The 23,770-nt window shown below is 46.7% G+C and overlaps 1 protein-coding gene across 1 annotated transcript; it reads right to left on the bottom strand.

Annotated features, from left to right (window-relative positions):
- On the bottom strand, positions 1–22,043 carry PSMD13 (proteasome 26S subunit, non-ATPase 13). Its single transcript, XM_066583145.1, has 13 exons — positions 21,829–22,043; positions 19,082–19,160; positions 14,996–15,030; positions 12,644–12,699; positions 12,480–12,523; positions 11,616–11,702; positions 9,381–9,552; positions 5,957–6,036; positions 5,165–5,290; positions 4,642–4,704; positions 4,461–4,541; positions 1,603–1,719; positions 1–329 (listed from the first exon to the last, which is right to left on the bottom strand). The coding sequence occupies exons 1-13, from the start codon at positions 21,927–21,929 to the stop codon at positions 234–236; spliced, it is 1,137 nt and encodes a 378-aa protein (XP_066439242.1). The 5' UTR covers positions 21,930–22,043; the 3' UTR covers positions 1–233.
- Positions 22,044–23,770: the final 1,727 nt, after the last annotated feature.

Genomic DNA, 23,770 nt, shown 5'->3' with positions numbered 1-23,770 from the left:
AGAAGTTCACAAGAATTGGTTTATTTGCCATTTACAGTACAGGCACAAACCCTGGGGCATAAAGAGGCCGCAGCTTGTAGATAAAACCAAACAGGTCGGATGTCTCAGGCAGTGAGGAGTTTAATCACCCCCAATTGAGTCCTGCTATAATCCCTGCGCCGTGCTCACAAGTGCAGCAGCATGTGGTGACGGAGAGGGGACTGGTGCGATCGCTATACGGAGTGGTAGGGAGTCTACGTCAAGATGTCATGGGCTTGATGTTCTACCAGCATCTCCATGCTCTTCACATCTGTGCACCAGAACTCCAAGCGGTCTTTCATACCTTTGATCTGAGGAATTAAAAAAGCATAAAAATTAACAGAACATAATGGCTCATATTTACTACTAAAAACGTGTCAAATCCAAAAAGGGGGCATGAATTCATGGGAAGGGGATGTGGCATTGTGGGAAGGGAGGGTGACCTAAATTTTGGCTGCTGTGCTCTATACACAGAAAACTAGAGATTCTGGTCCCTGTCTGTAACACAAAGAACTACATAACATCTTGTACAGCAGCACCGAGCAGTGTACATGTGAATAAAAAGCAGAAGATAACTCATCGTTAGCTTTCTATACAGTTCCCCCTTCTCTACCTACTCTTCTAATGTAGTCATATTTTCTGTCAATCATTTGACAGCAGGCAGTGGACAGCAAGCTAGGCAGCAGGGAGACCCCTAGTGGCCAGCACTTTAAGTGATTTTTCAGCACAAAAACATTGTATTAGGTGAATAAATAGCAGTTTCCCTGGTTATCATACAAACAAAATGTGTTTGAAAACTGCAACCTGGGGCTTTTGTAGACCCTCAGGGCTTCCATTTGTTTGTCTATTAGGCTGTGCCTGGATAAATACAATGAACTGCAATACTAAAGTGTTGCAGTATATTGTGTAAGCAATCAAAATGATAACTAGTTCAAGTCCCATATGGGAAGGGTATACCATTGAAAAATACAACTTGTACGACAAAATAAGCCCTCAGATGGCTGTGTTAAAAAATGGTCGGGTCTTTAAATCGGTTACATCATAAAATGGCAAAATTTACCAACATTTAATTTTGAAGTAACTGATGTGAAAATACACTTTAGACTGTGAAAAATCAAGTAAATGGGGTTGAAGTGCACAAACACTTCGAGTCTATGGAAAAGAGTGACGCTACACAAAAAGATAAAGAGCAGAAATTTAAAGGGACACTCATCACCTTTGACAGATACACTAATGTTATGGAGCCCAAAGCTGAAGGAACAGAGTCCGAGGAGCTGCATATCATACTCGGCAGGTGCCCCGCTCCAGCGCTGTGACCCTGCAAAGTTGATGCACGCCAGCAGATTGGGCCATTCTGTGGATGCATTTCCCATTCATCTCTATGGGAGGTGAGCGCACAGAAAGAATTTAGCTGCTGGTGCGCACCAACATTGTAGGGAAACAATTCCTAGAACTGGGCATCCGGTGAGTATGAAATATAGCTCAGACTTCCTATTCCCTCATCTTTGAGATCCATAACATAGTTCATGGGCATCAAAGCTGATGACCGTGACCCTTTAAATATTGGTAGAAGTTCATGCATACCTGCTGCAAGTCAAGAACTCGAGGTTGAACCCATGTGATGTGCACTCTCTTATCCACTTCATCGATACTTCCTCGCAGTAAACCCACAGACAGTGCCTTCATGACAAGAAGCTCCACCTATGACAAATACAGGGACAGATCAGCGGAGGTAGAACAACCTGGGATACATTTCTCTCCACAGCTCCCTGTAAAGCAACCTGCAATTAGCATTTCTGAGGAGAACGCTTGAGGTTACGTTATTTGCTTGGATACATTTACTGGACAGGTTTTATATTTTTATGGGTCATTTTACTGAGTAGTTATGACAAACCGACATGTCGGATCTCCTTCTATAAGATCCCGGGGGCATTCACATGTTCCACGTCATATGTTATGTACCTGATCCTCTGCAGTAAGTGTTCTGTTGGGGGGCTTTATATTGGGGAAACAGGACAGAAAGAAGGCCAGGATGAGATCTCATCGCCACACAATTAGAGAGGAAAAGACAGAATTACCCATGGCCGGGCATTTTTCTAGTCACGGACACAGCATAGAACAGATGAGAGTAATCATACTGGAGGACAACTTCAAGTCACAGCAATAGAGGAATTTGGGAGTATCAATTTATGGACATTTTTGATACCCTCAAGAATGGAATGAACCTCGGTGGGGGGTTCTTGCATCAGTGGAGAATATGGAAAATCTGAAGTAGAGATAACACACTGGCCTGGTTACCCCCTAACACCAGGATAGAGACCATAAAACTGCCACATTCCTTACCAGTGGACTAATTAAGTATTTACTTCTCTGCTCATCTTGTCTGGTATTGCTTTCAGTGCAAAGTAATCACGCTATGTCGGTGCCTATATATATATATCCCATCCAGATTGCCTGAGGAAGAGCCCCAAGTAGGTTTGAAAGCTTCCATTAACATGTATTTTTGTTAGCCATTAAAAGGTATCATATCTACAAGATTACTTGGTTTCTCTTACTGAAGAACAATCACGTTTTGCTCCATTGGCTAACACAGTACAAAACTTTTTTGGGATATGCTTCTGTGACTAATTAGCATTTACAGATTTCGAGTAAAGGATCAATTGTGTACAACAGTTTCATTTAGTGTAAGGGCTATTGCCCCCATGGAGACAATGTGGACAGACCCTGGTGCAGCAGCAATCTTCCTATGGCTCTGTATTATATGCCGTCCAGTGCCACGGTATGGTGGCTCTATGAAGCACTCTATTCTCCCAAGAATTAATACTGTAAGTGAGAGAGGTAGATCCACCCATCTTTGCCTGTCAGCAAGCGTTTCTGTATAAACCAATTTGATCTGGGAGAGTTTGGCGGATTAGAAGAAATACATCTGGACAAGCAGAGCATCAATATTCATACCTGTCAAGGGGTCTTTGATCTCAAATGGCTCCTTTTGGGATCAACCAGGAAGCTTTTGTTCTATGATAATGAAATTAGCTAGTTGCAGGAGAGTCCATTGTCCTCCTGAGCCTCCAATACACATTCTCACAGACTCACTGACTGACAGATGAGACAAAGGAAAAGTAACTGGGATTAGGAGTAATCCGAGTTTTAGGCAGACACTAATTATATTTTCTGAACTGGAAGCCTGTAGTGAATACAAAGCATTCACTGTGTGATCTGCAGAACACGTGGAATCACCCCTTCCCTAGACTAATACCTTACATATGGTGTTTGATGTCTAATCATTGGTAGATTCAGGCTGTGAAGTATGAGGGCCATAGTTTCCCTTTTGGAGCACCTCCTGGGGAAATATAGCATAAATATTAAATTGGGTTTCCATCTAGATCTGTGCATCTCCGTCATGTCACAAAGAGGACGGCAGAGGTGCAGCTCGAAGAGGCTTTAAAACTAAAGGGGATCCTCTCCTCGTTATCAGACTGAGGAATCCCATCTGATGCAGGACTGCCCATCTACTGACAACCAGACCTATCTGACCCCATCTCATAGACTGCTATTTTCTATTATTCTATCCCTTTTTGTTTTAATAACTGTGTGTATTTTGTAGGTTTCCTGCCCTTTTGTAAATATCTCCTTTTGCATATTTTTATCTAAGCATGACCAGCCTTTTTTCAAATAAGGCTTTTAAATGCATTTAGTCTGTCCTTAAGCTCTAAAAAGTAATCCATAACCCCAAAGCTGCATTAAAGGGGTTTTCCAGGTAGAATACTATTGATGACTTATCCTCAGGATAGGTCATCAATAGTTGATCGTCTGGGGTCAGTCACTTGGGATCCTGACTGATCAGCTGATTGTGAGCCTGCTGAGAGAGCCGCTATTACACTGGAGTCGGAGAGGAAGTCTCTGCGCCAACCTCTGTGTAGTGGCCGGCGCTTGTAACTGCAGGCACGGCTCCCATTGATGTCAACGAAAGCTGTGCTTGCAGTTACAAGCGCCGGCCACTTCGGAGGTCAGAGCAGAAAAAGCTAAAGGGTCAAAAGCCTTTTTTTTTTTAAAATTTTGGTATCGCTGTAATCATACCGACCCATAGAATAAAAGATAACCCGTCATATTTACTGCACCGTAAAAATCCCTAGCTAAAACGGTGTAACTGGGTCATTTTTTTCTATTTCGCCCCATATAGAAACTTCTTAAAGTTTCCAAATACATTATATGGTATGTTAAATAGCGGTACCAATACACCTCATCCTGCCCTCTCGTAGATCTGTCACTGGAAAAATAAAGTTATGATTTTTTTAAGTGGGAATACCACTGCAGAATATGATCTGGATGCAGGCGGATCAATGACCCTTGGTCATGAAAGGGTTACACTGAAATTGCTTTAAAAAAAAAATACATATCATTAAAAGAAAGTTACTTTCAAGTAATACCGTTCCTCTACTCACATCATTAACGTTGACCTGTGCGCTCTTTGCAATTTCATCGAATGTCAGCTGACGATGATTTGCTGGCCGTGTGAAGGTCATCTATGGATGAGCAGGCGATCAGTGATAGGTGATGGTAATCCTACACTCATCTACTACCGGTACTGAAACATTACAGTTAACTGCTTACAGAACCGCTCACCTCCATTAAACAGAGAAGCTGAATCTTCTTGAGTAGAAGGGTTTCATTCGCTGCAAGGTCAGGCTGATGTGCAAGGAAACATAATAAGACAACCTGTCAGTAAGCGGGGTTAGACGAAGGGTACTTTTACACTGGCTGATAGCTGCCCAAGTAATCGCTCAAAAAAGGGTTACGGACGATTGGGTCCAGTGTTTACACAGGATGACAACATGGCCATTGAGTGATAATGGCTCACTTGTCGGAATCGCTTGGCTTTCAAGCCCACCTAAAAGCCAAGCGACTGTTGGCCCATTTAACCAGGCAGTCGCTCATCTATGAAGGACTGCCTGTTTACTGTGAATGGAGGCAGATGACTGGAAGAGATTTCCGTCGCGTTCTGCTTCCAATCAGTGTGTGGTCATCGCCGTGTGAAAGCACAGGAGCGATCGTTGGGCGTACAAGCTTCTGATAGCCATCCCAACAATCGTCCTGTGTAAGAGTACCTTAACAAAAGGGGAGAGGAGATACAAAACTGGTCCCAAACCTGTTGTCCCCAGGCGGTTTTCAAGGCTCTGAAGGTCTCTACATTGCCACTGTTGAAGGCATACAGGGTGTCTATCAGCCACTGCCGCTCAGAGTTACGGAGGGATTCCAACACCGGATGCATCAGCTGAGGAGAGATTTCATAATGTTATTCTATGTAATGAGTTATAGCAATGGTTTTGACAAAAGCAATTCCAATGAGGGTCTGATTGCACTTGTATTTGTGTACTGTGCTTGGGAAAACACATTTTACTCAGTTAAAGAGGTTTTCTCGGACTTTTATGTTAATTAGATAAGCCATCAATACCATATCAGTTGGGGTCTAAATCACATCTCCCCACAATCTGCTGACTGAGGGGGGCTCAGCTGTCCAAGAGGAGTGCCCCGTCCCCTTCATTGGTTTAACCAGACACCGTTGGATTCCTAACAGCTATATTAATTGCCCATCTTTAAAATAATCCATTAATATCAAAGTCCCTGAAACAGTTGGTTCAAGGGAGCATTCAAGTGTTCTCAGTGGGCAGTTTGAGGTAAGCCACTTCTAGCACCTCTGGTGAAGGCACATTGGCAGGGGAGAATCAAAAAGATTGGGTAGTGAAATCCAAAAAGCCCGATACTTTATCTTCATATCATTATCTGTCCAGGGAGGGTCGGAAGGCAACCCCCCCCCATGCACATACGATAGCCTGCTGGTCCCACCAAAATAAGAGAGTTCAAATTACTATGTGTAAGGGGGCCTTTAATCAGCATAAGGCAACTCCCTGTTAGCATAGGGTAGGCAACAAAAACTCACCAGCTCTCCAAAGTTATAGACCCCATCTCCAAGTAGACCAGCCAGCCCAAGAGTAAATGCTCTGTCCTGGTGCTCTGACACTGCAATTAAACATGAATATGTAATGAGTGGCTCTACAGTAATTGGTCTATATTATCACACCCAGATTTGCATAGATATACTAAATTCAATGAAAAACTTTAAAAAAAAGTGACAATGAAAAAAACAAAAACCAATACACACACATCTTACTAAAAAGTCCCTGCAGAAAAAAAATAATGCACAGTTTTTCTAAGCATTGAGATTTCCTTTTCATGCATTTAGAAAACCACATACTTTGTTTACAGCACGTTTCTGGCTGGGGGGGGGGGGGTTGCAGCACTGATCAGCAGGTCTCCCTTATGAATGTACACAAGCTCAGCTCCCCCTCCATTTTCAGAAGCTGTGTAGCATAACACCCACTAAATACTACACAGCTATCTCATCCTCTCTCCAAGTAGCTGACGGTCCCTTCCCCCTCACTGCTTATAAGAGCAGAAAGTAGCTTTCTCAGGTCTCTGTCTTTCTGATCTCATCCACTATCCCCCAGGCACTGCCATACAGCCCTGTCTAATAGCTCTGTCGAAAGGCAGTGAATGCACCTTCACTACATGGCAGCAGGCTGTGGGAGACGCTGTCAGTTTACTCTGACAGGATTTGTTAAGATTTCAGTCCTCCAGTCTGAGGTGCCTCGGAAAACAAAAGCAGTGCAGAAATCAAACAAACAATCAAAAATTTCCAAACACATTTAAAAAAAAAATATATCAAAAGACAAGATTAAGGCCTCCTTCCCACGAGCGTGACGGGCTCCGCCGCGTAATATTCCGCAGTGAAGCCCGTCACGGCGCCCCCCAGAGACCCCATACTTACCAGCGGAAGATCGCGTGAAGATGCTTCCCCGCCCACCGCCGTCGCGTCATGTGACACGCCCACCGCGTCACATGACGCGGCCGGCCATGTCACGTGACGCGCCGGCCGCGTCATATGACGCGTGGCGGTAGGCGGGGAAGCGTTTTTTCACGCTATCTTCCGCTGGTTGCAGCGGGAGATAGCGTGAACGGACGGCTTCCATTGACTGCAATGGAAGCCGTCAGTGCGTACAGCCCGTCCTCACCCGCAGCAAATAGAGCATGCTGCGGGTGAGGACGGGAGAAATCGCGGTGCGTAATTCCGCGGTGGAGTTACGCATCGTGAGCATTGTGCTATTAGGTTCAATAGAACCTAATAGCATGGTGCAACGCAGCGGATTTACGCGGCGTAAATCCGTTCGTGGGAAGGAGGCCTAAGGGGTACTCAGCCTTAAACCACTTCCCGACACACACCGGACATTTATGACGCAGCGGGCCAGTAGTTCCCGCATTACCAGAGGCCTCAGGAACTGACCCCCCCGAGTAATCAGAGCAGAATGACGGCTGTTGCTTAGGTCTGACCCTAAGGATTTAACCTCTATACATTTCACGATCTATGTAGATGTGCTGTATCTAGAGCTTTTGGAGAGGGAGAGAGCTACCTCCAGCATCCCATTGGCACTTCCACAATCCAATCACAAGAACTAATCATGACCTTCGGGACTGCCATGTACGGGGGCAGCGTTATACTGGCATTGACAGGCCATGGGGTCAATGGTGATCACGTGACAATATAATATAATACACCGTACTACATACCCAGTACAGTGCATTATCCAAGCGATCAAAGGATCGCATCTTCAAGTCCCATTGTATGACAAACACGCAATTTTTCAAATTAAATGCCATTATTGGAACCCCCCAAATTTGATATTGACTTGTTCGTAACGATCGGTAGTATTTATCCCGTAAGTCTAAAGCCGTTAGGAAAAAAAAAACAATGCCAAAAAAAAGGGAAAATTGCTGGTTTTGATAATCCTGCTTCCACAAATTTAATACAATTTGGTCAAAAAGTAGTGTGTATTCTAAAATGGTACAAATGAGTCAACTCAGCTTTATCTATATACATACAATTGGACAAAAAAAAAAAAAGAAAAATTATATATAATATTATATATTTTATTGTGTAATCTCAAGCACCTAGGAGTTGTCATTTTGTTGCAAAGCTCAGCATGCAGTTACCCCTTTTTCATGCCTCTACAACACAATTAAAGAGATTTTGAGGAGTCGGAGAGGAGCGCATTACTGGAAACTGGATGGTCGTATCGACGAATTGCCACCATCTGGGCTGTTTGGATGAGATTGTCAGGACGTGTTGGGACCAGCGGATGTGTGAGGGCACACAAGGCGTTTGGGCTCAGGACAGCCTCAATAGACCACTACTAGAGAGGAGCGTCCGATGAGCAGGAGCAGCTCCAACTGTTTCATTGTCAGTCGTCCAGAGACTGGTGCCGTCATCATTACACCCCGTGTCTATCAGAACCATTTCCACGCATTTGGCTGAAGGACATTTGGTCTCACAGCGCCCATTGCATGTACTGTCTTGGACAACCACCTTGCAGCGTGTTGTGAATGACAAAACTGGACGCTACGGGGTGGAATCGCTTGTCTTCAGTGACGAATCCAGGTTTCGCTTGAGCACTGATTTCAGTTATGTTCATGTCTATAGACCTCGGGGTGAGCTCCTCAATCCACCCTTTGCTGTGGAGCAACACACTGCCCCCTACTGGTGTGATGGTCTGGGAGGTCATCACATACAACAGTCGGTCACCCCTAATAGTGGTACGAGGGACAATGACAGCTCAGCGATATGTTCAGGACATCCTGCAGCCACGTGTTCCTCTCATGGCGGCTTGCAGCAGGATAATGCTCGGCCGCACGCACAAGGGGGTCACAGGAAGCCCTCATAATGTTGTAACATTTACATGGCTGCCCGGATGCCAGATTTATCACAAATGTGGACCGAAATACCGCAGGATAACATATGATACCTGTATCTTGTATCCAAGCTAAAGGTAGTACAACAGGCTACTAGAGCCTCCATGCCCGCCTGTATCACATCTTGTACCCAAGCTAGAGGCGGTACAACAGGGCACTAGAGCCTCCATGTCTGCCCGTATCACATCTTGTATCCAAGCTAGAGGTGGTACAATAGGGTACTAGAGCCTCCATGCCTGTCTGTATCACATCTTGTATCCAAGCTAGAGGTGGTACAACAGGGTACTAGAGCCTTCATGCCCGCCCATATCACATCTTTTATCCAAGCTAGAGGCAGTACAACAGGCTACTAGAGCCTCCATGCCCACCCGTATCACATCTTGTATCCAAGCTAGAGGCAGAGGCAGCAAAATGAAAACACCAAGACTGTTCTGCAATGTTGGTACTCCTAGACCGCACTACGAGACCATAACTGACGGACACCAGGATAACACACAGTACAAGACAGCCAAAGGTAATACGGAACCATCAGAAGATCTGATCACGTCTTTGGCAGTTACCTGGCAGGTCTTTCAGTTCTGTGCAACCCAAAAATCGAAGAGCATCTTTATAATAGGAGGCATGATTCCCAATGGTCTGATAATACTTGCTGGACAGGTCATAGAAGCGGCTGTGCACAGAGGTCACCCCGGCCAATCCCCCAAGCATCTCCTCCACTCCTTCTATGGTCTCCTGCAGAATACAAAAGCATGGAATACATATATTTAATATTGATCAGTAAACCAAAGTGACATACAAGCCGTGTACTAAGGAAGGCTCCAGCTGATTCAGACTGACTGCGGAGGATGTGAGCTGGTTAGTACAATATGACTTTAATATCTGCTATTCTGAGCTACAATAACTTCTAATAGCACACGCAGAATATTCATTCGATAAGGCAACCACCGAGTGCTACAGGATAGGTTCTCAGTAGAGATAAGCGAATATACTCGTTTCGAGTAATTACTCGATCGAGCACCGCGATTTTCGAGTACTTCCGTACTCGGGTGAAAAGATTCGGGGGGGGGGGGGGAGGCGTGGCGGAGCGGGGGTAAGCAGCGGGGAACAAGGGGGAGCTCTCTCTCTCTCCCCCCCCACTCCCCGCTGCAACCCCCCACTCACCCACAGCGCCCCCCGGAAGTACTTGAAAATCGCGGCACTCGGGCAAAAAGGGGCGTGGCCGAGTAGGTTCGCTCATCTCTAGTTCTAAGCAATGAGAGGGGATACTCTTGTAGGGCACACAGCGCCCTCTGGTGGCTGAGACACACTACGCAGCTTAACTGTCACCATATAGATATGAAACCCCTTTAAGAAGGTTCACATCACCTCCAACATTTCATGCTATGCAGTCTTTCTACAGCCAACTGGACGAGCGTTTAAAGGAGTATCCCGGCCTTTTTTGAAATGTTGACCTAGCCTCCCGACATCCGGTCCTGTCTGCAAAGAGGAGCAGGAAATATCATAAAAGTGTGGCACCCCCACTGACTTCAATGGGAGTGAAGCCGATGCTTAAATTGACCTGCAGTGTGGATTCTAAATAATCAGCATGTGTATGTATGTTGCGGATTTTCACTGCTGAAGAATCTGTTGTAAAATCCACGGCAAACCCACAAGTAACAAAGGCGGATTTTGTTGTGGATCCGTCATGGATTTCACAGCACAAAATATACCAATGTGGATACATCTAAAAGGGGTATTCTGGCCACAAACACTCATCACATACCTGTCCAGTTGTGGCTGCATGCTGGCACACTGCACAGCCGTTTCCGTACCCCGACTATGTGAATGGAGCCAGTTACCAGACTTGAGGAAGATGCCATTCCAGCACCGAGATGTGTTGCCTTGGAACAAAGAAGCCATCCTTTTCTAGACACTGTGCCTGTCCTATTACTGCGCCTGGTTCCTGGTTTCTTCTTCTCTACTTCGTTCTTTAAAGCCGGGATCACATCTGAGCTGGAACCTTCACTCAGAGGTTCCTTCTCAGATCCGGGACAGAATGCTGAAGAAATTAGCGCAGCATGCAGCGGTTTATCTTCCGGTAAAGTGTCGGGCAGCTGAGCTAAAACCGAACGGACCCTGTTATTATTAATGGGGGTCTGTCCGGCGCTGTTTGATTTCGTCATAAGCCGGTCCAGTTCAGTCGGAGAATTCCTCTTTCCTGCTTCCCGAACAGAGCATGAAAACGGAACCCCGACAGATATAAAAGCAGCCTTAGGCCCGTCTCACACAACTGGATTTGAATCGCATGTTCCGCGATTGGCATCTGTGTGGACGACCCCCAGTATAAACGCAGGCACTGAAAAGGCATGCATTTTCGAATTTTCCTTCCCACTAGTGAGTATGAATTGCATATTCTGCGAGTGCAAGGGAAAAAAAAAATATTAAAAAAAAAAAAAAATATTTAAAATCGCAGAATGTTCTAGTTTACCGCGGAATCCCATTGTGCATGTTCTGCGGGTACCCGCATCATCGCTAAGCAACGGCATGGGAAATACCAACAAAAAACCTGTACTGCGCATGACAGCCTACATGTCTCAGCGGTCATGTACAATACAATTGATTGCCTACGCAGGGTCACTGGCCAGGCTCACACCCGGAATCGCTGTGGGCCTTCAACGTGTGGGATCCGGCCTGGTTGTGTGAGCCCAGCCTTAGTTTGCACTATTAGACAGTAGTAGTAAATAAGCCCTTTATTTAGGCTTTATTCTACACTGCACCACAGCAAGAGAGTCTGTACCACAGTTTCCTTCACACACCTTAGTGGCTTGTAAGTCTCCAATGTTCAGCTTTAAAGCTCCGATGGCCGTCCTGCAGAGTATCACGGCCTCATCGCTGCTTTTCACCTGGGAACAAGACACGAGAAAAGGTTTTTTTTGTTTTTTTTTTACGACTTCTTGGTGGTCAAGAAATGTATGTGGTCAGCTGGAAAAAAACATCCAATACCAGAAGTGATGATGTGCATGCAGTGTATAAGGTTGGGAAAACAATGTATAGAGTTCCAGAGCTACTGCCCCCTATTGGAGGTCCAATCCATAGAAGAGCCTTGAAATGGGACTAGGGATCCTAGCAAGCACTCCGTACCATCTGGATCTCTTCACCAAGAACCAGTACCCAGCATGGGAGTTCAGTTTTAGGAGGCATTAGCTTTGATGAACCCTTCCACATAACTGAGGACCTCGGTTTGGAAAGACAAAGTATGAATAAGAGGACAGGCTAACATTTCTCCCTGCAACCCCAATTCTGGGGCAGTGTTGATTGAAAATGGTTGTTGTCCCCGGTTCGTGTGTTCGAAAGGTGAAACACATGTGATCAGTTAGAAGGCAACGATAAACCTCCTCCATCCACCACCTACCGGTATAATGTCCCCAGCAGACAGCGGCGTATAGGCTAATGAGGAGATATAGTCTGCCTTGCTAAAAACCTCATAAATGGAAAATACGGACGCAATGTCTTTTGAAACGTCCATAATACAGATCCGTACTACGGACGTGTTTTCATGCATCGTCTGAAGGCGCCTTTTATTGTATTCTCAGAGCCTTGTTTTCCCATTCCCAATGAATTAGTAGACTGATGTAATGTCTCTGCCCGTGGGAGTAGAAATGTCTCCAAGAACCGCTCACCTTCTCCCGCGTTTTCTCTAGAAAGTTGAGCGCCACAGTGGGATCTGGGAAGAAAAAAATAGAGTAAATTAATTAATTAAACTATTCATAAAGAACATATACCAGAACCCCCCCCTCCCCAAAAAAAAAAAAAACAGACTTGTCTCATCCTCATCTTTCCTCACCTGTCATCTGTCGCACCACATGGAGGATTATCTCAACCAGAGATAAAGGGTTAATTCTGAAACAGAAACTCACAGAATTTAGGGAAAAAGTAGTAGTAAAGCACAACCACCAGATAGATGATTTTAACATTTTTGATTTCTTTAAGCCACCTGATGCTTAACCCGTTGACGACACAAGGATTTTCCTTCTCAGTTTAAAAAAAAAAAATTTAAAAAAATCATAACTTCTTTTTCCACCAAAATCGCTGTTTGAAGGTTTGATGTTGCGGGATGAGTCGCATTTTTCAATGGTACTATTTAATGTTACCATTAGAGATGAGCGAGCACACTCGGATAAGTCAGTTACTCGAGCGAGCATCGCTCTTCTCGATTAACTGCATTCTTGTTTGAGTGTGTTCGAGGGGGCAGCAGTGGAATAGCGGAGGAGAGAGTGAGAGAGATCCCTGCTGATAACCCGGAGCAGAAGGCAGGAGGGGTTTTTAACCCTTCCTGCCTTCTGCTCCCCCGATATACAGTGCTTAATGAGCACTGTATGGGCAAAGTGAAAGTAAGAAGTACTTTCACTACGGGAGCCTCAGGGGGTCATGTGACCTCCCGGGATTCCCTGCTACTGCAGAGCTGGAGGGTCAGACTAGACCCTGGCAGCTCTGTAGGTGACTAATGTCATCACAGGGGTTGGCTCCTATGGACGCCCTAGCTATAGTGGGAAAGTGTCAAATAAAGTTAAAAAAAAAAGTGAGTGTCCCCCAGAGGTCTTATATGATGTCATGGGGGACATAGATAGTAAAATACACAATTACATACATCAGTAAGACAAAACAGAATAAAACAACAATACATACAAAAGAAAGAGAATAACACAAAGCAGACGCCAACAAAAACAGTCGCCGTATGCGCCCTGTAGACCAAAACCGTACATACTATATATCAAAACGTCCAAAACAAATAGAGGAACCCATTCCCATACTTTATTTTAGTGTAAATACAAAAATAATTTAAAAAAAAACTAGAAATGTTAAAAAAAATATTTTGTAGCATTTTAGCCCCAATAAAACTAAAAAACAGGGGAAAAAAGTCAGTGGAAAAGATATTTAAAAAAATAGTCCTATATGTCACGGAAAAAAAGCACAGCAAAAATAATTTTGGTAGCTAAAGGGAAAAAAATGAAGCAGTAAAACCACCACATGGGTAAAATCCCTAAAAAGTGTCTGGTCCTTAAGGTACAAAACAGCTTGGTCCTTAAGGGGTTACATTATAAACAGTGAAAACATTTTTTTGCTTACTTTTATTTAGTCCCCATGGGGGACTTGAACTTGGGATCCTTTGATCATATAACATATACTGCAATGCTTCAGTTTTGCAGTATATGTTATTTCTGCCGACACTGTATTAAAGGGGTTGTCCCGCGCCGAAACGGGTTTTTTTTTTTTTTCAATAGCCCCCCCCCGTTCGGCCCGAGACAAACCCGATGCAGGGACTTAAAAAAAACCCGCACAGCGCTTACCTTAATCCCCGCGCTCCGGTGACTTCTTACTTACTGGTTGAAGATGGCCGCCGGGATCTTCTCCCTCGGTGGACCGCAGGGCTTCTGTGCGGTCCATTGCCGATTCCAGCCTCCTGATTGGCTGGAATCGGCACGTGACGGGGCGAAGCTACAAGGAGCCGCTCTCCGGCACGAGCAGCCCCATTCAGAAAAGAAGAAGACTGGACTGCGCAAGCGCGTCTAATCTGGCGATTAGACGCTGAAAATTAGACGGCACCATGGAGACGGGGACGCCAGCAACGGAGCAGGTAAGTGAATAACTTCTGTATGGCTCATATTTAATGCACGATGTATATTACAAAGTGCATTAATATGGCCATACAGAAGTGTATACCCCCACTTGCTTTCGCGGGACAACCCCTTTAAGTCAGGGGGCCATTCGAGAATCTTAAACACCAATTGGGGGAATTTATATGCCGCTATCAGAAAGGAATTTAAAGAGTTAACCATGATTAGCGTTGATGCTGATCGCGGCCGTTACAGGTGGTGCCGGCTGTCAAAGACATCCGCTGTCAGTGAGGTGGGATCGACTTCCCACTCCGTAAAAACCCAGCACACCCAAGATGTAAATATACATCCGGCGGCATGAAGGGGTTAATATTTTAGGGGCAACAAAATCCTACGGGTGACAGCTGCTGTCGGAGCTGTCATGGCAGCCATGTTAGTTGTCACTCAGCTTTCCAAGCAAAACTCCTCTTGCTGCCCAAGATCTGCAGATCCTTCTTCAAAAACACATTTAATGAACCAAATAAACGGTCTTTATCTGATAATGTAGCAGAAGAGAAGGCGGAATAAAAGGGGATTATTACCTGTGTTCAAAGTCGCTGATGAAGTTCTCGTAAAGCTGCGGAGCGAGAAAGACAATCATCACATACAATCAGACTAAAGGGATCTTCTAGATTTCCCCCCTGTAAGCCCCCACCCCAAATGATCCTCAGTGCCACATCACTGGGTCTTGTAGCCCTGGCCCTGTTCCATATCCAGGTCACATGGGCCAAGTAATAGAGGCCAAGGCCTACATACGAGAAGTCACAGAGGACATTGTTATGAAGGCTTGGCACTGGCTGCAGGGGCGACCATGCGGGTAAACAGGTCCGTTACCGCTGTACCCATGCTCACTGGCTTTCAGACGCTTGTCTCAGCAGCTGTTCCATCCAGTGTGCAGTTGTGTCTCCCCAGGCCTGACCTCACATCTGGCAGGAGAGTCTGCCTGCACTATCCCATTAAAGAGCATCTGTCAACTCTCCTAAGATATCCACTTTAGGCCTCATGTCCACTAGCTAAATGGAATTGCGGAATCCGCAGCGGATTTTGCCCATAGGGAATCATTGGCCATCCGCGGTCCATTAAATTGAATTTTGCACCCGCGGATGGCATTATAAAAGAATTGCGTTTTTCACGCACGGGAGAAAAAAACGCGGCATGCTCCATTTTGCCGCGGATTCCGCGCGGATCGGCAACATTGCTATCACATTGATAGCAACGTGTGTGGATATCTGCATGCCAAAGAAGTACCATTTAAAGCAAATCCGCACGAAATCCGCCGCGGAAATCCGCGACAGATTCTGCGTGGATTGCATTTTTCGAGTGGACATGAGGCCTTAGTAAATATTTGCATTACCTATACACATGCAGAGCATCTTCTGACATCAGAGCTCTGTCCCGCACAGTGTCACATACACATGCAGAGCATCCTCCGACATCAGAGCTCTGTCCCGCACAGTGACATATACACATGCAGAGCAGCCTCCGACATCAGAGCTCTGTCCCGCACAGTGACATATACACATGCAGAGCAGCCTCCGACATCAGAGCTCTGTCCCGCACAGTGACATATACACATGCAGAGCAGCCTCCGACATCAGAGCTCTGTCCCGCACAGTGACATATACACATGCAGAGCAGCCTCCAACATCAGAGCTCTGTCCCGCACAGTGACATATACACATGCAGAGCAGCCTCCAACATCAGAGCTCTGTCCCGCACAGTGACATATACACATGCAGAGCAGCCTCCAACATCAGAGCTCTGTCCCGCACAGTGACATATACACATGCAGAGCAGCCTCCAACATCAGAGCTCTGTCCCGCACAGTGACATATACACATGCAGAGCAGCCTCCAACATCAGAGCTCTGTCCCGCACAGTGACATATACACATGCAGAGCAGCCTCCAACATCAGAGCTCTGTCCCGCACAGTGACATATACACATGCAGAGCAGCCTCCAACATCAGAGCTCTGTCCCGCACAGTGACATATACACATGCAGAGCAGCCTCCAACATCAGAGCTCTGTCCCGCACAGTGACATATACACATGCAGAGCAGCCTCCAACATCAGAGCTCTGTCCCGCACAGTGACATATACACATGCAGAGCAGCCTCCAACATCAGAGCTCTGTCCCGCACAGTGACATATACACATGCAGAGCAGCCTCCAACATCAGAGCTCTGTCCCGCACAGTGACATATACACATGCAGAGCAGCCTCCAACATCAGAGCTCTGTCCCGCACAGTGACATATACACATGCAGAGCAGCCTCCAACATCAGAGCTCTGTCCCGCACAGTGACATATACACATGCAGAGCAGCCTCCGACATCAGAGCTCTGTCCCGCACAGTGACATATACACATGCAGAGCAGCCTCCAACATCAGAGCTCTGTCCCGCAACAGCGTCACATACGTATGCAGAGCAGCCTCCGACATCAGAGCTCTGACCCGCACAGTGTTAGAAACATGTGCTATACACACTGTATGCATAGGAGGCCTCTGTATAGGACTGTATTAGAGATATCTGATTATCCATCATTAGAAATGAAGACTTATTATATAAATGTGTTGTAAAAAAAAAAAAATTCATATTTTGAGATAGGACTGGCACCGATATGAAACACTCATTACTTATGTTTATTTAATTTTTTTTCTTGACATCATTTTTATGTGTTTCCGTTGAGTAATTCCAAGGAATCCGCAGTGCGCTTTCCTACCCATAAGGCTGGGTTCACGCAGGGCGGATTTGGCCCGCGGCCGCTAATCTCAGGATTAGCCAGCCATATGGATGAGATTTCTCAGAAATCTCGTCCACACGGGACGGCCAATCCGCTGCGGTAAATCTGACTGAAACCGTGGCTGCGGCCGCCGCAGCTTCAGAGGATGCAGCATGTCTGTTTACCTTTCCTTTTTTGTTTATTTTCGTCGCGGCCGCGCTCTCCTCTATGGAGCGCCGGCCGCAACGGAAAAGCAAGCGGCCGGACCGCTTCAAAGCCGCCACGGCTTAAACCGCGGCGGTTCTCCCGGCGGAAATCTCGCGTTTTTTGCTGCGGCCAAACCGCGAGATTTCCGACGGGAATCCGCCCCTTGTGAACCCAGCCTAAGACGTGTGCCGGTGGCAGGGAAATTGGATTGGAAAGGGTTAATGTAGCATATAATGTACTGAAAGAACTTTTAAAAACTTCTAAGTGGAGTGAATAGAAAAGAAAAAAAGCAAGTGGCAAACATGACAATTATTCTGCAGGTCAGGACTATCACAATGATGATTAATTAAGGGTTCTTTTTCTGTATTAAGGCCGATTTAGACAACAATTTTCACTCACAAATCACTCAAAGCCGTCTTTTGAGCGATAATCATTGTGTCTAACTGTACTGACATCGTGCAGTTTTCGTTAAGCCGTCGCTCATCGTTGTCTTATAGCGTGCTGAAAGATCAGTGATCAGTTATCAGGGATTCACAGCGGGATACAGCTGATACTATTGTTTCAGCTGTATCCCGCTCCCTGATGACAGGCGGGGTATGAAGAACAGAGCAGTCCAGGTCTGTTCTCCACACCCCGCTCAGAGCGCTCCGCGGTATAACAGCCGGGGTATGAAGAACACACTGGCCCAGCTGTGTTCTGCATACCCCTCTTGGAGAGCTCAGCTGTATAATAGCCAGGCGGTCCGAGCAGAGAACAGCTGGATGCAGAAGACAAGCGGCCCCGCTTGTCTCCTGCATCCCCGCTCGGTGCGCAGGGTGATCACTCAACGTTTGAGCAATCATCTTGTGCTGAAAATGCACACGATTATCACTCAAAAGTTGCTCAAAATACATCTTTGGAGCGATAATCACTGTGTCTAAATCAGGCTTCACTTTTCCTGTTGACATAGGTGTGCGTGTGTGGGGGGGGGGGGCGGGGCGCTCTTTTTTGTGGGACATCCTGTAGCTCCCATTAGTAGCATATTGCAGTACATACAGGTTTCTGATCATTTTGTTACATTTTTCTCGGACCAAAAAGCGTAATTTTGGCATTGCGTACCTTTTCTGACGACATTCACCATGTGGGATCAAAGGACACATTACGATGATAGATTGGACCTTTATGGATGCAGCGATACCAAATAGGTTTGAGGTTTTTCGTTTTTAATTTTTTTATTGCAAAATGGGAAAATAGGGAGGGGGTTTATCACCCTCTATCTCTTATAGCAACTAATGAAGCTTTCTGAAACTCATTTTTACTTTTTTTTTTTTTTTACCGCAACTTGCAATCATTGAATCGCTCAGAGTGCATCATGCAATATCACAGTACTGCAATGTACCACATTAGGACAGGCAGTCCATCACGCCATGCCACAGCACACCTTGATGAACAATAAGCCATAGTAGCCCTGGGGTCTTTAACGGAACAGCACCTCGCGATCTCATCGCACGCGGGATGGGGAAGGCTGCTCCATATAAACCCTGCGTGCCCGGGACGTAAATGTACATCCTGGGGCATAAAGGGGTCAAAATAGAGTACAGAAAGCTCTACGACCCGCAACACGTCAAGGACTGCGAAAAAAAAAAAAAAAAAAAAATCACTCTTTCCCTAAAAATTGCGCAGTTCCTCTAGCTGTTCGGTCAGTTTGCACACTTACTTTGATAAGTCCATCTCCTTTTGCACATTCAGGATCCTGTACGAAGTCCAGAAGTTGGAGAGTCAACTGATGCCAGAGCCTGGAAACAAGAGCCACATACAGAGGTAAGTAAGAGCCACGTACAGAGGTAAGTAAGAGCCACGTACAGAGGTAAGTAAGAGCCACGTACAGAGGTAAGTAAGAGCCACGTACAGAGGTAAGTAAGAGCCACGTACAGAGGTAAGAGCCACGTACAGAGGTAAGTAAGAGCCACGTACAGAGGTAAGAAAGAGCCACGTACAGAGGTAAGTAAGAGCCACGTACAGAGGTAAGAAAGAGCCACGTACAGAGGTAAGAAAGAGCCACGTACAGAGGTAAGAAAGAGCCACGTACAGAGGTAAGAAAGAGCCACGTACAGAGGTAAGAAAGAGCCACGTACAGAGGTAAGAAAGAGCCACGTACAGAGGTAAGAAAGAGCCACGTACAGAGGTAAGAAAGAGCCACGTACAGAGGTAAGAAAGAGCCACGTACAGAGGTAAGAAAGAGCCACGTACAGAGGTAAGTAAGAGCCACGTACAGAGGTAAGTAAGAGCCACGTACAGAGGTAAGTAAGAGCCACGTACAGAGGTAAGTAAGAGCCACGTACAGAGGTAAGTAAGAGCCACGTACAGAGGTAAGTAAGAGCCACGTACAGAGGTAAGTAAGAGCCACGTACAGAGGTAAGTAAGAGCCACGTACAGAGGTAAGTAAGAGCCACGTACAGAGGTAAGTAAGAGCCACGTACAGAGGTAAGTAAGAGCCACGTACAGAGGTAAGTAAGAGCCACGTACAGAGGTAAGTAAGAGCCACGTACAGAGGTAAGAGCCACGTACAGAGGTAAGAGCCACGTACAGAGGTAAGTAAGAGCCACGTACAGAGGTAAGTAAGAGCCACGTACAGAGGTAAGTAAGAGCCACGTACAGAGGTAAGTAAGAGCCACGTACAGAGGTAAGTAAGAGCCACATACAGAGGTAAGTAAGAGCCACATACAGAGGTAAGTAAGAGCCACATACAGAGGTAAGTAAGAGCCACATACAGAGGTAAGTAAGAGCCACATACAGAGGTAAGTAAGAGCCACATACAGAGGTAAGTAAGAGCCACATACAGAGGTAAGTAAGAGCCACATACAGAGGTAAGTAAGAGCCACATACAGAGGTAAGTACTCCGGTTACTCCGGGGCGTTGGACAATACACCTGTTCATTCTCTGACATGTTTGGGTGTAAGGGTACTTCTCCACAGCTGACAGTCGTCCATGTAATCGCAGGTGCCGTAGCGAACCCAGCCCGCTCTGCGCCCCACAGTGGAGTACTGCGCATGCACCTTGAGGATCACCAAGAACTAGAATCTATGAACTACCTGTTTACTGCGAATGGCGGTAGGAAGAGACCCCAGCGCGCTTCGCTTCCATTCAGTGAGCGATCATCGCCCCAGGAGCATTAAGCATTGGGATGACTCTCCTGGGTGAGAGTACTCTTAGGCCACATGTGCCAGACTCCATGCCCGCAGGCCGGGACTGGCTCACCCCGTCAGTTTATGACACAGAATGACTGGCTCATCCTCTTCCCCAGAGGATGCAGTCAGCACTTGGCAGAGGGAGCGGGTGCTATCTTGGATTCTGTGCTGCAGCACGCCTCTACACCGTTCTGTTCAGCAGCTCACAGGTGGTGGCACAGCCCTACCAGGGCACCCTAGCCAACCACCAAGGAAAGAAGCTCAGTGCCAAAGAGGGAGAAGGTCTGCAAAACAAATCCACATGCTTTCATTCCAGCGCGGACGCCTAGATTTCCCTATGGCCAACTGTGAGTGACCTGAGCAGATCCTGGAAATCGGATCTGCCCGGGCCTTAGGGCTCATTCACACGGGCAGATTTGCGTGTGCAGCACTCAGAGGATAGAACACATGGATATCAATAAGTTCATACACGAAAAAAAATAAATTATGAGCTGCTTAATTGTGTGTGCATCAATCGGTTAGGCTAAATAGCCCCGTAAATCAGGGCATCTGCCCGCTGTGCGCAAAACAATACAGTAAAATGCTGCGATACGCGTGCAAAAAAATCCCCGTTCGTAACACGAATACCTTGTGTTGAGGCGCGCACAAACACATCAGGGCTCGTTCGCACGGCAAAGGCAGTTTCAGTCCGTGAAATACACACCGGGTGCCTTTAGTCCTCCTCACGTTTTTTCCCCCGCACGCAGTGTTTTTCACATGCGGAAAAAACACGGTGAAAAACGTATGTCTGTATACCCCAGCGCAAAACAATGGGGGCTACGCTGTAATATGGAGCGTAAATCTGACCGTGTGAATGAGCGCTTATACACGGCACTTGGAAGGCAGCCATAATGCTGCTGTAGCCCTCGGTGACAACGAGTCTGACGCAGAATGGTGGTCCTGAGCCCCCCCATATCATGTACGCTCTAGTCTTCTCTGTGGGAGGCGGCCACGTACAGCGCTCCACCATCTTCACCCATCCCATAGGCATGAATGGAGCAGCAGCAAGCAGCTACATTCATACAGGGAGACCCCCACTGTCATGTGTGGTGGGGTCCAAGCAGTCAGACATGTACCCCCTGTCCTGAGGGCAGAGATCACACAGCAGACACCGAGGGCCCATAGCAACCAATCAGCTCTCTCCTACCATCTCCTGACCCGCTTCGGAGACATAGAAGCTGGATTCTGATTGGCCGCTGCGAGCAACAAGGACTCTATGAGTCTGTACGGCGCTCACTTCTTGTTGTGCAGCTCCTCCAGGCGGTGCCATATCGCGGCCGTCTCGGGCGTCGAGCTCTGACTCTGCTGCTGCTGTAGGAAGCCGGTCACGTCCCTCATGTTGTCGGATCAAGACAAATCTTCTACGGGCTAATTGAAAATCGTGCAAGTAACGCCGGCCGCCACTACCGGAAGTGTCGGAGCAACCTGCACACTCACTTCCTCTGCAGTGCAACACTGACAGCCGTAAAGCATCGGGAACTACATTTCCCGAAGTTCTGTGCGGCAAGCCTCCGCGCAGCCATAGCAACTGTTACTATGTGGCGTGAGCGGGCAGCAACTAGAGGAGCCGTCATGGGACAAACTACCTGAGCTCGCGTGTGCTTTTTGTACTCCTCAGAATAAAGGCCCCCTTCACACAAGTGTATACAGATTTATATATACGTATAGTATACGCAGAGTATAGAACCCATTGATTTTGATGGGTTCATTTACGTTTCCTTTGCAAGTGTGCCCCCCCAGCATGCTGTACGTTTATGCACATTGGCGCACTAAAGGTCTATAGAGGCGCACAAATGCGTGCACATTGCATAACGGGACACGCAATTCCGCACGAAAAATGATGCATCTGGAGCTGCGGGCAGCTTCACACGAGCATAATTTGCTACATGCCGCCCGCATATGACAGTCGCACGGCACGCAGCAATGACATTGCGTTCTTGCTGCGGGCCGACAGTCACCATGCACTACCTTTGTGTGCAAGCGTGCAGAATACGCCCTAGATAGGACATTCTGCCATCTTTTTTTCACGCAATATCTGTGAATGGCAACACAAAAGTCCATGGCAGAATGGTACAGTGTATTTCACGCGCCAAACCTGCACACGGAATACACTGTCACCACACGTTCGCATGAAGTAGCCCTTATTTAAATTGGTGCATGGTTATGTTCTGTGCTCAAAAAACGCTGCGAGAATAACGGTACAATAAAATACGCCAATACATGCGCAAAAAAGCCTTGTTCATAGCGCTAATTCGTTGGGCTGAGGGGCGCACAAAAGTGCATGCACCCGTGTGCAGCCGCCATTAGACTAATGAGCTCCAGATGTGTTCTTTTACCTGCACAATTACGCAGTGTTGCACGCATCTCCCAGCATACGTTGTGCGCATTTACTCATCGCCATTGATATCTATGGGGGCTTTTGCTGCGCAAATGCGCACGAAAGTAGAGCGTTCTGCGTATTTTTTGTGTGACTGAAATGCACACAATTCGTACATGTGAGCGGACGCATTGAAATCGATGGCTTCTATTTTCTGCGTGCGCAAATATGTCCGTGTGAAGCCGGCCTAAAGCCTGTGTCACACGAGCGTATGCATATTCGTGCCGCATATTTGCACAGTTAACGGGGTCTGTTCACCATATTTTGGTTCCGTTATAAAACGGATCTGTTCATCCAGCCGATTCCATAATGGAGCAGGAAAACGGAATCCCTAGAGCAGATGCGAGCTAGCATTAGACCTCATGTCCGCGGGCCCGCACGGTTTCCAGCCGTGCCCGCAGACAGGAGGCAAAAATACATTACTTAGTCATCTGTTCGGACACGGGTCTCCTCTGTCGCAGACGGATTTTCTTTCTTCTGCATGGCGGACGCGCTCGGCTGGCGTGCCACGCACATGCGCTGTGCCTTTTTTTTTTTTAAATCTCCTGCTTTCCCACAGATCCGCGGCACGTCCGCTGTCACAGCTGCGAGCGTGCCGGACGGCTTCTATTGACCTCAATGGTAGCCATCCCTGCTGGATCCGCAGAAAAGTGGAGCAAGCTGCGTTTTTTTCCCCGCGTGCGGTCTGCACGCCAGGAAAAATATGACATCCGCATCTAGTCTATGGGCTCATTGAACTGCGGATCATCCGCGCTGGTGACCCACGCGGATTCCGCAATTCAATTATGCCTGTGGACATGAG

This window comes from Eleutherodactylus coqui, chromosome 11 (assembly GCF_035609145.1).
Source record: "Eleutherodactylus coqui strain aEleCoq1 chromosome 11, aEleCoq1.hap1, whole genome shotgun sequence".
Taxonomy (NCBI): domain Eukaryota; kingdom Metazoa; phylum Chordata; class Amphibia; order Anura; family Eleutherodactylidae; genus Eleutherodactylus; species Eleutherodactylus coqui.
Note: the sequence above shows the minus strand (reverse complement) of the source record. Positions and strands in the feature narration are given on the sequence as shown.